General features: G+C 36.4%; 1 protein-coding gene across 5 annotated transcripts in view; it reads left to right on the top strand.

Moving 5' to 3' along the window:
- LOC309859764 (phosphatidylinositol 3,4,5-trisphosphate 3-phosphatase and dual-specificity protein phosphatase PTEN-like) overlaps positions 1–13851 on the top strand; it is a 196050-nt gene extending 182199 nt beyond the window's left edge. For all 5 annotated transcript variants that reach the window (XM_082720880.1, XM_082720876.1, XM_082720877.1 and 2 more), the window contains 4 exons: positions 1241–1382; positions 6085–6251; positions 9285–9509; positions 12525–13851. In XM_082720880.1, coding sequence (XP_082577006.1) covers positions 1241–1382; positions 6085–6251; positions 9285–9509; positions 12525–12710 — 720 coding nt within the window. In that variant the 3' untranslated portion in view covers positions 12711–13851. The remainder of the gene's footprint in view (positions 1–1240; positions 1383–6084; positions 6252–9284; positions 9510–12524) is intronic.
- The last annotated feature ends 407 nt before the right edge of the window (positions 13852–14258 follow it).

The following is a 14258-nucleotide window of genomic DNA, read 5'->3' as shown; positions in this document are numbered from 1 at the left end:
ATTCTAGTCTTTGCACTGCAGCCAGAATCTTAAGTCATTTGTCCTTCTTTGAAATGGCTTTTATCCATTTTTTTGACATTCTATATATTTTTTAATTGTAATGAAATCATGCTAATTTTTTGAAACAAACCTGAGAATACTAGAGTGAATACCTGTTTACCTGCCATTCTGTGTATCTGTCTTTAAATTCATATGAACGTACTTTATACTTTATTTAGAGGGAAGAAAAGCATTTATGTCCCGAGTGTTTAACAGATGGGGAGATTCAGATGCCAGTAATAACCTGAAAATATTACAAATTCTTTCTCCTCTTGAATATACTTCTAAGTTTTCTGCAAGTCACTTGTAACTGTCAGACATCTTTCTGTTACTATTTGCCTTCTGTTTCTAAGTTAAATGCCTGAATTTTCCTGAAGTTATATACATCCTAGGAAAGGAGACCTCAGCCCTCATTTATTCAGCAGCATTAATGAATTGCATGGCTGTACACACTAGATTTTTTTCTTTAGATAACTTTTTAAAAAAATAGAACATGAATTATATATATTTAGCATTTGTAATACTTAAATTTTCTCAAACATTATGTATATCCATGGTTTCTTCTACAGAGAGATGCATGTGGCTCGAGGACATTTCCTAAGTCCCTCTGTTAGAGAATTCTTGCATACATTTATCCCAGCCACATATTCCTGTTCTTATTGGGGGTCTCAGGGTATCATTTTTTTTCTGCTGCTATTTCTGTCTCTTAAAGGCACTATGCCTTTATGTGTTCTGCTGATTCTGATATGTTTTTGCCTAAAAAATAAGTAACCAAGCTTTTGAGGAGTTGTGTGTTCAATAAAAGTCCATAAATTTCCTACGTCTCAGGAGCACAGCTGTAGTACAGGTGCCTTTGACACGTATTTTGGAACTGCTGAGGCCTTATTTTACTGGGTTCATGGGTTGGAGCATTGTGGTGACCATTGAATAAATGAGCGGATTATGATAATTTTAAGGGAAAAGGTTATTCTGATATTTCCTTTGTACTGATGTTGCTCTGATTTACTCTTGTTGAACTAGACTTAAATATTAATCATTTAAGGTCAAATAGCTAATGTATATATGGTCTTCAGTGGATACAACCCAGTTACAACCCAGTTATCGTAACAATTTAGTAAAATAACTGTAATGGAATTTTTCTTTTGAATTTGGCTTTTCTTTTTCTTTTCTTTTTTTTTTTTTTTTTTTTTCTCTCCACCAGGGAGTAACTATTCCCAGTCAGAGGCGCTATGTGTATTATTATAGCTACCTGTTAAAGAATCATCTGGATTATAGACCAGTGGCACTGTTGTTTCACAAGATGATGTTTGAAACTATTCCAATGTTCAGTGGCGGAACTTGCAGTAAGTGCTCTAAATTCTCATCCCTCGATGTACTGGAACATTTTTCTGGACATATCTAGACGTTTACATAGAAATCTAGAAAGAAATTTACCACACTTAAAATGTACATAGCGGTATATATTTCTGAAGTATCCAAACTAAGTAGCTCCGTTGTTCAGCTTATTGGGCTAAGGAGGCCAGCAGCCATGGGTTTTAATGTCTTAGAAGCCAAATTGTATTTATGAAAGAAACATTCTTTGCTGCATCTACCAAATGCAGCTTAAACTGTGACTAGATGACTAAAAATCCTATCCCAGTAGAGATCCAGCATCCGAGTAGCAGTGGGATTCATTAGTTCCCTGTGTGGGGGCAGGGACCAGTTCCTTCCTATCTTAGGAAGATTAGATATTGGTAGTAATGGTGACAGGGGCAATAGAAAGGAAAGGAAAAAATTATAAGATGTAGTGACCTGCTGAAATATGTTGAGTGAATAGGGTTGAGTCAGAGTGTGTGGAGCATTAGAGACAACCTAGGATTAAATCCAAGATCCAGTGACAGTTTTGTTAGCTCTCTCATTGCTAGATTGTATAACCTCAGGCACACTCTACTTGTCTTTATGTTTGCTTGTCAATAAAATGAAGACATTTTGAAATCTGAAAATTTCTACGTATGTACTAAACAGAGCTCATGTCGGTGATGTCTGCCTCCCATTGATTTCTCTTACCCTAGCCTCTGTGAGCCTCCCTCAGTGATCCTGATCCTGGTCTGCTTCTCTGCTAGTCTTGGCTGGAGTTCTTAGACTGAAAGGAGCCTTAATACTGAATACCCAGACCCAAGCAGTTAGTCAAGAGAGAATGCGTGGGTGGAAGTATTATCCAGCCCAGTAAAAGATCAGACTGTTGCTGCTTTTTTTCTGTAACTGCCTTGGCAGTGATCAGTCATGTTTTCATGTTTAAGAAATATGTTTCATTTATTTAGAGAGCAGTTCTGTAGTCTGTAGATAAGCAACTACTACAGTATTTCTTTGAATACCTCTAATAATATTTCAGTGAGGTTTTGTAATTTGTTAGTGGTTTTAGTTTTTAGTTTTAAGTTTTGCTTCTTGAAAATACTTATGTAGTTAAAAAATTTCTATCTCTAAATTATCCTGTACTGAGGAAATTAATTTCTTGATAGTGTTTGTCTTTCTCAGGTATTACCACCTTCAGAATCTTTCCTGTGTTCTTAGAGCTGGACACCTTTATCATAGGCCACAGATTTATTAATAGAGTGTGATATAGGCTCACTGATTTGATTGCCTTAGCAAAGCACAATGGGAGCCCTAACTGATGGCTGTCATCATCTCTGTACAGCAAAGGCCAAGCACCACAGCAGGGCTTTGTGGAGACAGGCGGTGGCTCTGCTGGTGGGGAGCGCAGCATGGTGTGTAAACCTGTGGAATCTCTGTGTTGTACACCTGAAACTAATGGCACATTGAGTGTCAACTCTGCGTCAACACAAATAATAGAGTCTGTGATAAAAAAAAGTTCTAAATGCAAGGCATTAGACTGTCAGAGGTGACTGACACAGGAACGTAACACGTTCATAGAGGAGAAGGAAAAAGGAAGAAAACATTCTTGCTCTTCCTGTAGGATAAATATCAGGTGTAAGGGCCAAAAGGAGGGTTTAATTTTAGGGAGAGAATAAGAGAAAGAGAACATTCAGTTCAATAATCCACCTATCTAGTGTAATTTTTTCATTGGCTTCTCTAGCAAAAACCTGACAGTTCTGCTCTGCCTGCAATGTTCTGATGGATTTTTGTTTTGTTCTTGTCTTTTTCCACTATTACATTTAAACTTTCAAATTATTGACTGCTGAAAACTTTTCATCTTTACTAATTTTCTCCATTTATGCCCTGTGGTTTCATACTATGTAATAAAGCTGTATTAAAAGTAAACATAATTGAATGGGAGGTTATACGTATAAATTATAAATGGTGTATTCAGAAAAATAAAAGTTTTAGGGGTTGTCATATGGTTTCACAGAGGAAGTCCAGCTCTTCCTTGAATGGTAGAGAAAGTGTACCTTTTATATTGGCATTAAAACTGAAGGAAGTACTGCAGGTGTGACTTGAAGTACAATAGCAGGACATGAACTGGACCCAGAGGCATGGAGGGTGGCATGTGTGGCCCGCTGTCAGAGGAGCCTAAATGGGGATGTTAGACTGGATTTGATAGGTGCTGTTGCATCAGTGACAGGTCAAGAGGCGTAGGCTCTGTTTTAAGTCTGGCTGGGTAGGAAGTGGTGATTGCACGATGGGGAACCAGTGGTGGAAAGGAATCCAGTTACGGGACTTCTTGTGAGCCAGATGTGCTTTGCTAAGGCAGTCAAATCTCCTTTCCCTTTTATATTTAAACATTTTGTCAGTTTTGATTCTAGCCATATGAATAATTCCCAAAAGAGGGGAGAAGGGAAAACGAATCTCACTGAGACTTGGGAGACATGAATGTTTTTTGTTTTTAAACATGTTTTGGTCAGGTTAAGGGGAGCTGTTTATATGAAGATCCTCAGTGGGTTCTTGAAAGTGGGTTTGAATCTTAGGTGAGAGCTAGATCTGGTATTTTGGGAGCATCAGGCAGCAGGCATAGTAACTAATTAGCCTTCTGTGTAAATATGGTATTGGACTAGAGGTTGGGAAGGCTTAGGGAAACAGAATGGGAGGAGTGTGAGACCTGGTGAGTTGGGAGTTTGGGTTCAGGGGAAAGGTTGGGACCCTTGAGGAAAACGAAGTAGTTTCTGCAAAGTTGTTAGGGGTCAGCAGCTGTTTTCTTACTGAATTATTGTCCTAATATTCCTAAATAAAGGAAAAGTTACTATACTCTTCACATCTGAAAGGGTTAAAACATTAGTAAAAGATGATCAGTGTGATTTTCTGTCAGTAGGCATATGTCAAAACAGTTTAATCCTGATTTTTGTTGACCAGGTATTGACTTGTCATTTCTTTAGAACACAGTCAGTTGTATCAAAGAGAAAATACTTGGCTTGTGTCTTAGAAGTCAGCAGAACTGCACTGATGTTGGACTTCTGATAAGTTAGCCCTTGAAGATCTAAGATGGGGAATTTGTATTGTAAATGAACTGATTTTCTGTAGTGATTTAAGGAAAACTTTTAAACTTAGGTTTTGGGGTAGATTCTAAGTGACGCTGATTTGTAATTAGTTTATGAATGGATCACACAGTTCTAGAATTCCTGAAGGTGCACATTTTAGATGTAGTTTAATTGAAATCTGGCTTCTACTGTTAATACACTTTTTAAAGTCCTAAAAAGAGGATTATCACATTCTGAACTAGTGGAGTCTTAATAAGATTACAAGGCATTTCATCCTGGCTGATTTTTATCATAGCTTTGGAATAAATGTTTTGCTTTTTCAAGCTAGAGTTTCTAGTGAAATTTTCAGAATCACATAGTCTTGTAAAATGGCTTGCTGTACTTTGAACCTTTAGTCAAGGAAGTGAAAATTATGGACAGATTGTTGGTAATGTTTCCCCTTTTTGGAGTGCCCTTTTTCTTGTGATAAATGGCTCACATTCATATTAGAAAAACCCAACAGGCTGTTATCAGACCTTCTGTTTATTATGTGAGTGCTGGTGCTGCTCTAGATACGCACGGATAAGCCCATACGTGTTTACTGATGGGAACGTGCATCTAGCTTGGATACACCTTTTGCCTTTTTCTCACTTGTTGGTCACATTGATAAACAACATGATACTTCTTTCTGCATCTCTAACGATGATGCCTTTTAGCGTTAAGGATTTTATGCCAGTTTTTATATATGTGCATATTTTATATATAAATATATATGAGATACACATGAAATTTTTCATGTACTTTTTGCTAGCTTATGATTTTATTTCTTGATTGTCTTGGCATATTTCCTTCAAGACCCACTTACTCGTAAGGTTAATCACTAAAACATATAATCCTTTCCTTTATTTTAAAACAGACAGGGACCAAAGCCAAAATACTTGTTAATGAAAGTGGAGTGTGTTTTGGAGGGAGGGGGATTTTGCTACAGTTCCCGCTTGAGTCTTGTATTTCTTTGCCGACATTTCCAATCTCTGTCTTCCTGTTTCTCATGATGATGGCTTTATATCCCTTTAAGAAATTAAATGTGAGCTATAGGTAAAATAAATGATAGTTAATATTTTTATAAATAGAGTCTTGTGTTTATGGAATTTATTATAACTTTGTTACAGATTGTATTCTCATGCGTCTTATGAACATGTAATGATTTGTGTTTTGTGGGTTTTATTACATGGTAGAGACATTAAAATACTGCAGCAAATATCTGTTTTTAAAGTTACTTTTCATGCAGTTCATAGATGTGCCAGAAGATTATTTTTGCATCTTAATTATAAATCTAATTTATATTAGATTTTTAACATTTTAATGTTAAAGTTTTGCTGTTATTGTAGTTCCAGAAGTCTACTGTTGGGATTTAGTATTTGTGAACTAGAACCAGTAAGTAGAACTTTATGCTGAAGGTTAAAATTAGGGAAACTTTTGTACTGGCTATATTTTCTGACCTTTTTAAAAAATATTGATGTGTTTTAGATCTGGGCTACAGATGCCGAATTACTATTCTGTGTGTATTGCTAATATTAACCATTAAAATGGTGTTTGACAGTTTGACATTTGAAGGCATTTCCTGTGGAATGATGCTAACATGTATTTAACCATGCAGATCCTCAGTTTGTGGTCTGCCAGCTAAAGGTGAAGATCTATTCCTCCAATTCAGGACCCACACGACGGGAAGACAAGTTCATGTACTTTGAGTTCCCTCAGTCTTTGCCTGTGTGTGGTGACATCAAAGTAGAGTTCTTCCACAAGCAGAACAAGATGCTAAAAAAGGTTTGCCCTTTACTTTTATTGGGAAGAATATCCAAAATCATACTTTGAAGAGTAACCTCCGATCTTTTGCTTAAAATATTTGGTTAGGCAGAAATCATTCTGTAAGGAGAGATTACAGGATAATATTTTGTGACTGACCATTCATTGAATTAATTATAATTGGTTTTCTGTTAGATCTACGCATGGTTTGCTTACTATAGCACTGATGAGCCATTATATTGGTAAAAAAAAAAAAATCTTACTAGAGGAAAAGTCTTATGTCATTGTAATTTGAAATGAATTTTCTTTAAGTTGGGTTATGCAGAGAAAGTTTATAAAAATATTAAAGATTGCATACCCCATTAAATCAGTTACCATCTTTTTAGACAGGATGATCAATTACCAAGAAAAAGTTAGCAAGGGGCCAGGGGCCATGGGTTTATAAAAAAAAAAAATTCTCTATATGTATAAATAAGATCTGTTCCATGGTCTTGTGTAATGACACAAAACACTTTCCCCCCATTTTGGTTTATTTTTTGTGACACTATGTCATTTTATATTTGGCTTTCTCAAATTTATTGAATATTTTGAATTTTAGTTAGAGTGATAAGTATACAAAAGAAGTAATAATGAGTGAAAAAGTGTGATATTAAGTATACAGATTCAGAAAGTTAGTGGGGTTTGCTTCTTACTGAGCCATAGTTAGGGAATTCAAGAGCTCATTCTTAAAACCCTCTTGGTTTAAGATGTGAAGTGTGAACATTTGAGATGAGTGCGCCTAAGGTGCAACATTTTGGGGTATAATGAAAAAAGATTCTAGCTTTGTATGTTGTTACTGCCTCATTAAACATACCACATAGTGTATTGCCATTCTTTAGACATTCTCAGTAATAGAACTGATTTAGTTTTCCTGATATTTAGCTTAAAAAAAAAAAAGGAAGTTTCATTTATTATTAAAACTTTAAACTCTCCCTTGATTTATCTAAAGAAATACAATTTCCTATACCCAGAAGCCATATAGCTGGGAAATGACAAAATGTTAAACTGTTTTTTTTTTCCACTAGAAACCCATTTCCTACCTATTCTGTATAAGTGAAAGTTAAATATATCTTGATAACTTTGGGAAATAATTTTTCTGTAGTCCAGGAAGCATTAGCAGGTGTTTAAAATTATCTTTTCCCTTCTGCTCATTGTAAGACTGGCACACACAAAATTTTATTTATTTATTTAATTATTTATTTAAAGTGGGCTTCACGCCCAATATGGGGCTTGAACTCATGACCCTGAGATCAAGAGTCACAAGCTCTACCAAATGTGACAGCCAGGTACCCCTAAAATTTTATATTTTACTTGTAAAAATAGGCACCTGCATCACTCTGTCCCTATACCTTTAGGAATGTGTAAGTCCTTATTTTCAGTTGTCTGTATGTTACTTTAATACATACAAATTTGAAGATTAGATTAATATTTGTAGTATATCTGGGATTACTTTACATATATTTATTTGCATTTTATGTGATTTTGCTTACCTATTATAAATGTTGCTGTGATTTAAACAAAAATAGATTTAATATAATCATTACCTATACAGAATCCACATTTTGTAAGATTTAAATATTACTAGCTTATGTTTTTCTGACTCTAAGTTAAGTATATGTACTGTTACTTAGTGACTTTGCTAAAATAATTGAAATTAACAAAAATTTTTTTAAAGACTTAACATATGAGGGACGCCTGGGTGCCTCAGAAGGTTAAAGCCTCTGCCTTCGGCTCAGGTCATGATCTCAGGATCCTGGGATCAAGTCCCACATCAGGCTCTCTGCTCAGCAGGGTGCCTGCTTTCCCCCCCCCCACCACCACCCCTGCCTACTTCTCTGCCTACTTATGATCTCTGTCGAATAAATAAATAAAATATTTTTTAAAAAAGACTTACATATGAGATTGCTAGGTACTGTTAAAAGATAAAAAGAATGTTAAACGAAAGATACTTGAAGGTCTTACATCTTTGTGGGAAAATAGCAAAACTATTAGAATAATAGTTCTAATAGGTAAATTAGAATAAAAGATTTGATGGCAATTCAAGGCACCAGATAAGATGTCATAAAGCTGCACATCATTAACTGTCACATGGGCCATGTCAGCCAAATTCTAGTCATGAAGAGAGAGAGAGAACATTTTCTGTGTTGGTCATGAAAGGGCTGACGTGATGAACTTCTGATTGATATGTTTTTTTGATTAACAGGACCTTGTATTATTTTTAAGAAGTAATTCTTTAAAAATAGGCATTTTATAACCTAAAAAAGTCAGAATGACTTGTCTTCCTTCCCTCATATTCTGAGGTTTTTCAGGCATATACATTGTAGTGTAAGAAACTGGAGCCACTTAGTGTTTGCATTGCTTCTGAAGTAGAAATGTATCTGCCTTGCTTCTTTGGGAAGTTGTACGGACATTTCAAGAACTTTTGTTAAAGTAAATTTTCTAATGGATAACTTTTTTTTTTTTTTTAAGATTTTATGTATTTATTTGGGAGAGAAAGAAGGATTTGGGGCGGGAGTTGTAGAGGGAGAACCAGACCCCACTGAACAGGGAGCCTGATGCGGGACTTGAGCCCAGGACCCTAGGATCATGACCTGAGCTGAAGGCAGACACTTAACTGACTGAACCACCCAGGTGACCCTGTAATGGATAGCTTGTTGAAATAGACCATAAAACCCATTTCTGATTATTTAATACATACATATATACAAACTCAAACATTTTTTAAGGCTAACATTAGACAAGAAAGGAAATACTTTACCTAAGGTTTTAAAACAAAATTAAGTTATCTTAGAACCTGTGGAGTTACATTTTTGTCTAAAATTTGAAAAAAGAATAAACATACGTGAATTAGAGCAACAGATAACCAGTAGCTTGCCAAATATTAGTCTGTATGTTTGTCTTTATTCAGACTACCAAATGACGTGTCACCTATTTTATTGACTTCTTGGGATGCGTATTAAATATAGGTGATATATTTTCTTTAAAAAAATTTAATGTCTTTTTTTTTTTTTAAAGGACAAAATGTTTCACTTTTGGGTAAACACATTCTTCATACCAGGACCAGAGGAAACCTCAGAAAAAGTTGAAAATGGAAGTCTCTGTGATCAAGAAATTGATAGTATTTGCAGTATAGAATGTGCAGATAATGACAAGGAATATCTAGTACTCACTCTAACAAAAAATGATCTTGACAAAGCAAACAAAGACAAGGCCAACCGATACTTTTCTCCAAATTTTAAGGTAAGTTAAAAACATTTCGAGGAATTTGTGGGTGACTCTGCGTGTGTGTGTGTCTGTGTTAAGTATATAGCTGGTAAAGGACTTGTGTGACTGAGGTTTAAATCAAATTAAGTATTAATTAGAAGCAATATTTAGGTATCAGTAATGTGAGTTTCTAACATGGATGCACACAAAATTTTAAAAAGCTGCCTCCCCCACCACCCCGGCCCTTCTTCTTCGTTGTTGTTTGGTGAAATCTGGGGCAGGGGTTGGGAAGGGGAATTCAGTTTTTGGGACATGAAATAGGAATGAGGGAAGAACGAAGTTAAAGGGAATTCAGTCATTTGGGAATGATTCGTATGGAATGTTCTTTTTTTTTTTTAATTTTTTTTATTTTTTATAAACATGTATTTTTATCCCCAGGGGTACAGGTCTGAATCAGCATTCACCAAAGCACATACCCTCCCCAATGTCCATAACCCCACCCCCCCTTCTCCCAACCCCCCTGCCCCCAGCAACCCTCAGATTGTTTTGTGAGAGTAAGAGTCACTTATGGTTTGTCTCCCTCCCAATCCCATCTTGTTTCATTTATTCTTCTCCTACCCACTTAAGCCCCCATGTTGCATCACCACTTCCTCATATCAGGGAGATCATATGATAGTTGTCTTTCTCTGCTTGACTTATTTCGCTAAGCATGATACGCTCTAGTTCCATCATTGTTGTCGCAAATGGCAAGATTTCATTTTTTTTTTGATGGCTGCATAGTATTTCATATGGAATGTTCTTAACTGTTCCTACTTTTGTCCCCTTCCAGTTTATTCTCAACTCCTCAGAGTGATCTTGAGATAGATAGATTGTTATAATTGATATGGTGTTATCACTCCTGTTTATACTTTTTAAAGACCTTGTGGTTTTTTGATATAACCTACAAGGACCTACATAATTCAGCCCAGGCTTACCTCCCACTTGAGCTCTAGCCACATTCTGCTCCTGCTCCAAGATTCACCCAATCTGTTCTCTCTTCAGTTCTTCCAAATGCTAAGCTCCTTCTGCCTCCAGTCTTTTCAGTTCTTTTTCTCTCCCTGAGGACCTCCCCACCTTCCATCTTTCCCCTGCTGTTCCCACATTTGGCTACCCTTCCATGTGGTAGCCTTTGCTTCAGTCTTGTTGGTCTGAAAGGCCTCTTGTCAAGCTCTTGTGTTACTCCCTTTCTAAAGCTCTACTTCCTCATATTGTGGAATTATTTGGGTCCTTACTTATATCTATATGTGATGTGTGTGTGTATTTTTAGTCCTGTGTGTTGATAAGAATTTTCCAGGTTAAAAAAATCTGATTTGTCAATATTTCCAAATGGTAGTTTGCCCTTTTTTCCTTCCCCTTTCCTGTTCCTCCCTCTACCTGATTTTCCTCCTTCCTTTCACCATACCCTTCTTTCTCTTTCAAAAAATTTTTTTTACTTATTTTGCCTCATTCCATTTTTATAATATGCAGCAAGCCTACCCATAGTTGGTAAGTATAAGAATATTGTGAGCAATCCTAAAAATAAATGGGAGGCTACATATTTTAAGTGAAAATAAATCCAATATTAAGTGCCTTTAAATCTTAGACTTCTTTTAAGTGATTAGAAGGGTCTTTGAGAATTCACAGGTTTCCATCGACTATGTCTGCGTTTTCCTTAATTATTATCTTTTATGGTGTGACTTCCTCTGGTTTTATTGTTTTAATATTAAATATTTTTTAATATTACAAGAATATATATTTGTGATTACAAATTAAAACTCTTTCAGTTATCAGTAAACAGATATAATGCTGTAAGTGTTTATGAACAAATGAGCAGAGGTGGCATGAAGCACGATCTTGGTGTGTTTTTTAGCCCAATAGTTAAGAGAAGACCTCTCTAGCAGGTGACCTTTTATCAGAGGCCCACATGGAATGAGTGAGCAGTACAAACATCTGGGATGGGAGGGAGGGGCAGATACAACAGCCCTGAGACAGAATGATTCTCCCATGTTTGAGGAGCAGTAGACAAGCAGCCATTTTGACTAAAGCACATCGGTCTGACTGTGAAGACATTGGTGTGTTTCCAGCACAGGAAGGATGTCATCTGAATTTTGTCTTTAAAATGTAGACTGGAGAGGAGGCAAGGACAGAGCTGGGAGATGAAGTGAGAAGCTGCCACTGTGGTTTAATGTAGCTGAGAGGTGGTGGCTGCAGGGACTAGCGTGGTAGCAGTGGGCACACTGAGAAGCTGTCTGAGGAGGTAGAGATGGCATCGTGTGGGTGGACCCAAAAGGGTTTGCTGATGGAGCAGATGTTGGATGTAAGAGGAGGAGAAGTGAGGATGACTTTTAGGTAGTGGGTCGGGGGTAGGTTGTAGATAGAGCAGAAAGAGCAAGGGTCTTCCTGGCGGATCTGATGGAAGCCTCAGATCCACTGCCTTCTGGGCCTCTGCTTCCTCTCCGGGGAGACGGAAATCCCTGCCTCGCTGAGTTGTTGGACGGTTCTCCAGCACTGCTGTGATGGCCCTTTGTCCACTGTCAGATCACTGTCTGATGTTCTTAACCTTCAGGGCTGACGGGATTCCAAACATCGCTGCTAGTCAGTGTTTTTATAATGTAGTACTTGTTTAGTGTTATTTGTGTCAGAAAATACACTGAGGCTCAGAGTGGTAGTAAGTGCAACATTCTTTTGGATCTCAGCTATTTGTACATTGAAGTTTATTGAAAAGACACTTTTTAAATGACCAACGAACTTCAGTCTCAGTGCTTTTTTTTTTTTTTCAGTAGAATTATTTAGTTAATGCTTACAGCTTATGCTTATTATGTTAGTACATCCCAGTGTATCTTTTCAGTGTATAACAAGAAAACATTGGAAATCTGAAGCAGACGGTCATTTAAAAGATAGCTGCCTGTTCAAGATCCTGTTTGTCATTGCATTTTTAAAAAACAAATCTGTTAAAATATGTATCTCTACTAAGTCATTTAAGATTAGTCAGATTTATGGATTTTCCACTTAAACTCGGTCTTTTTTCTCTAGGTGAAGCTGTACTTCACGAAAACAGTAGAGGAGCCGTCAAATCCCGAGGCTAGCAGTTCAACTTCTGTAACACCAGATGTTAGTGACAATGAACCTGATCATTATAGATATTCTGACACCACTGACTCTGATCCAGAGAATGAACCTTTTGATGAAGATCAGCATACACAAATTACAAAAGTCTGAATTTTTTTTTTTAATCAAGAGGGATAAAACACCATGAAAACAAACTTGAATAAACTGAAATTGGACCTTTTTTTTTTTAATGGCAATAGGACATTGTGTCAGATTACCAGTTATAGGAACAATTCTCTTTTCCTGACCAATCTTGTTTTACCCTATACATCCACAGGGTTTTGACACTTGTTGTCCAGTTGAAAAAAGGTTGTGTAGCTGTGTCATGTATATACCTTTTTGTGTCAAAAAGACATTTAAAATTCAATTAGGATAAATAAAGATGGCACTTTCCCATTTTATTCCAGTTTTATAAAAAGTGGAGACAGACTGATGTGTATACGTAGGAATTTCTCATTTTGTGTTCTGTCACCAACTGAAGTGGCTCAAGAGTTTTGTGATAACACAGGTTCACATCCTACCCCTTTGCACTTGTGGCAACAGGTAAGTTTGCAGTTGGCTAAGAGGAGTTTCTCCAGGGTTTTGCTACATTCTAATGCATGTATTCGGGTTAGGGGAATGGAGGGAGTGCTCAGAAAGGGATATCTGTTAGCTGGACTCTGGACCATATACCATCTCCAGCTACTTCACGCACCTTTCTTTAGCATGCTACAGTTATTAATCTGGATGTTTGAGGAACTGGGCGCTGTCACTGCTTGTTGTTTTGTGCATTTTTTTTTTTAAAGCATATTGGTGCTAGAAAAGGCAGCTAGAGAGAGTGACTCTGTATTGGGGTACAGGAATGAACCTTCCACAACTTGTTAAGAATCCACAAATGAAGGGATATAAAAATAATGTGGTCATAGATAAGAAACACAGCAACAATGACTTAGACATATAAATGTGGAGGCTATCAACAAAGAATGGGCTTGAAACATTATAAAAATCGACAATGATCTATTAAAATACATTTTCTGAATTGTAACGACTGCTCCATCTCCTGTGTAATCAAGGCCAGTGCGAAAAGTCAGATGCTATTAGTCCCTACATCAGTCAACCACGTACACTTACTTTATTAGTTTTCAATCATATACCTGCTGTGGATGCTTCACGTGCTGCCTGCAAGCTTCTTTTTTCTCATTGAATATAAAATATTTTGTAATGCTGCACAGGAAATTTCAATTTGAGATTCTACAGTAAGCGTTTTTTCTTTAAAGATTATGATGCACTTATTCAATCCAATAGCTGTCAGCCATTCCGCCCTTTTGACCTTACACATTCTATTACAATGAGTTTTGCAGTTTTGCACATTTTTTAAATGTCATTAACTGTTAGGGAATTTTACTTGAATACTGAATACATATAATGTTTATATTTAAAAGAACATTATTTGTGTTAAAAAGGAAATTAGAGTTGCAGTAAATTTTCAACACTGCACAAATAATAAGGCATTTACTTTTTCAGTAGAAATTGTCCCACATAATGCTTTTATCGATTTTTTATTGAAAGAATAGTTCTTGGTTTTTTTGTTTGTTTGTTTGTTTGTTTTTAAATGTGCAGTGTTGAATCATTTCTTCATAGTGCTAGACTTAGGACTAGGGCTTCAATTTCACTTCTTAA

Source organism: Mustela nivalis (assembly GCF_964662115.1).
Source record: "Mustela nivalis genome assembly, chromosome: 2".
Taxonomy (NCBI): Eukaryota; Metazoa; Chordata; class Mammalia; order Carnivora; family Mustelidae; genus Mustela; species Mustela nivalis.
This window is presented reverse-complemented; position numbering and strand designations above follow the sequence as displayed.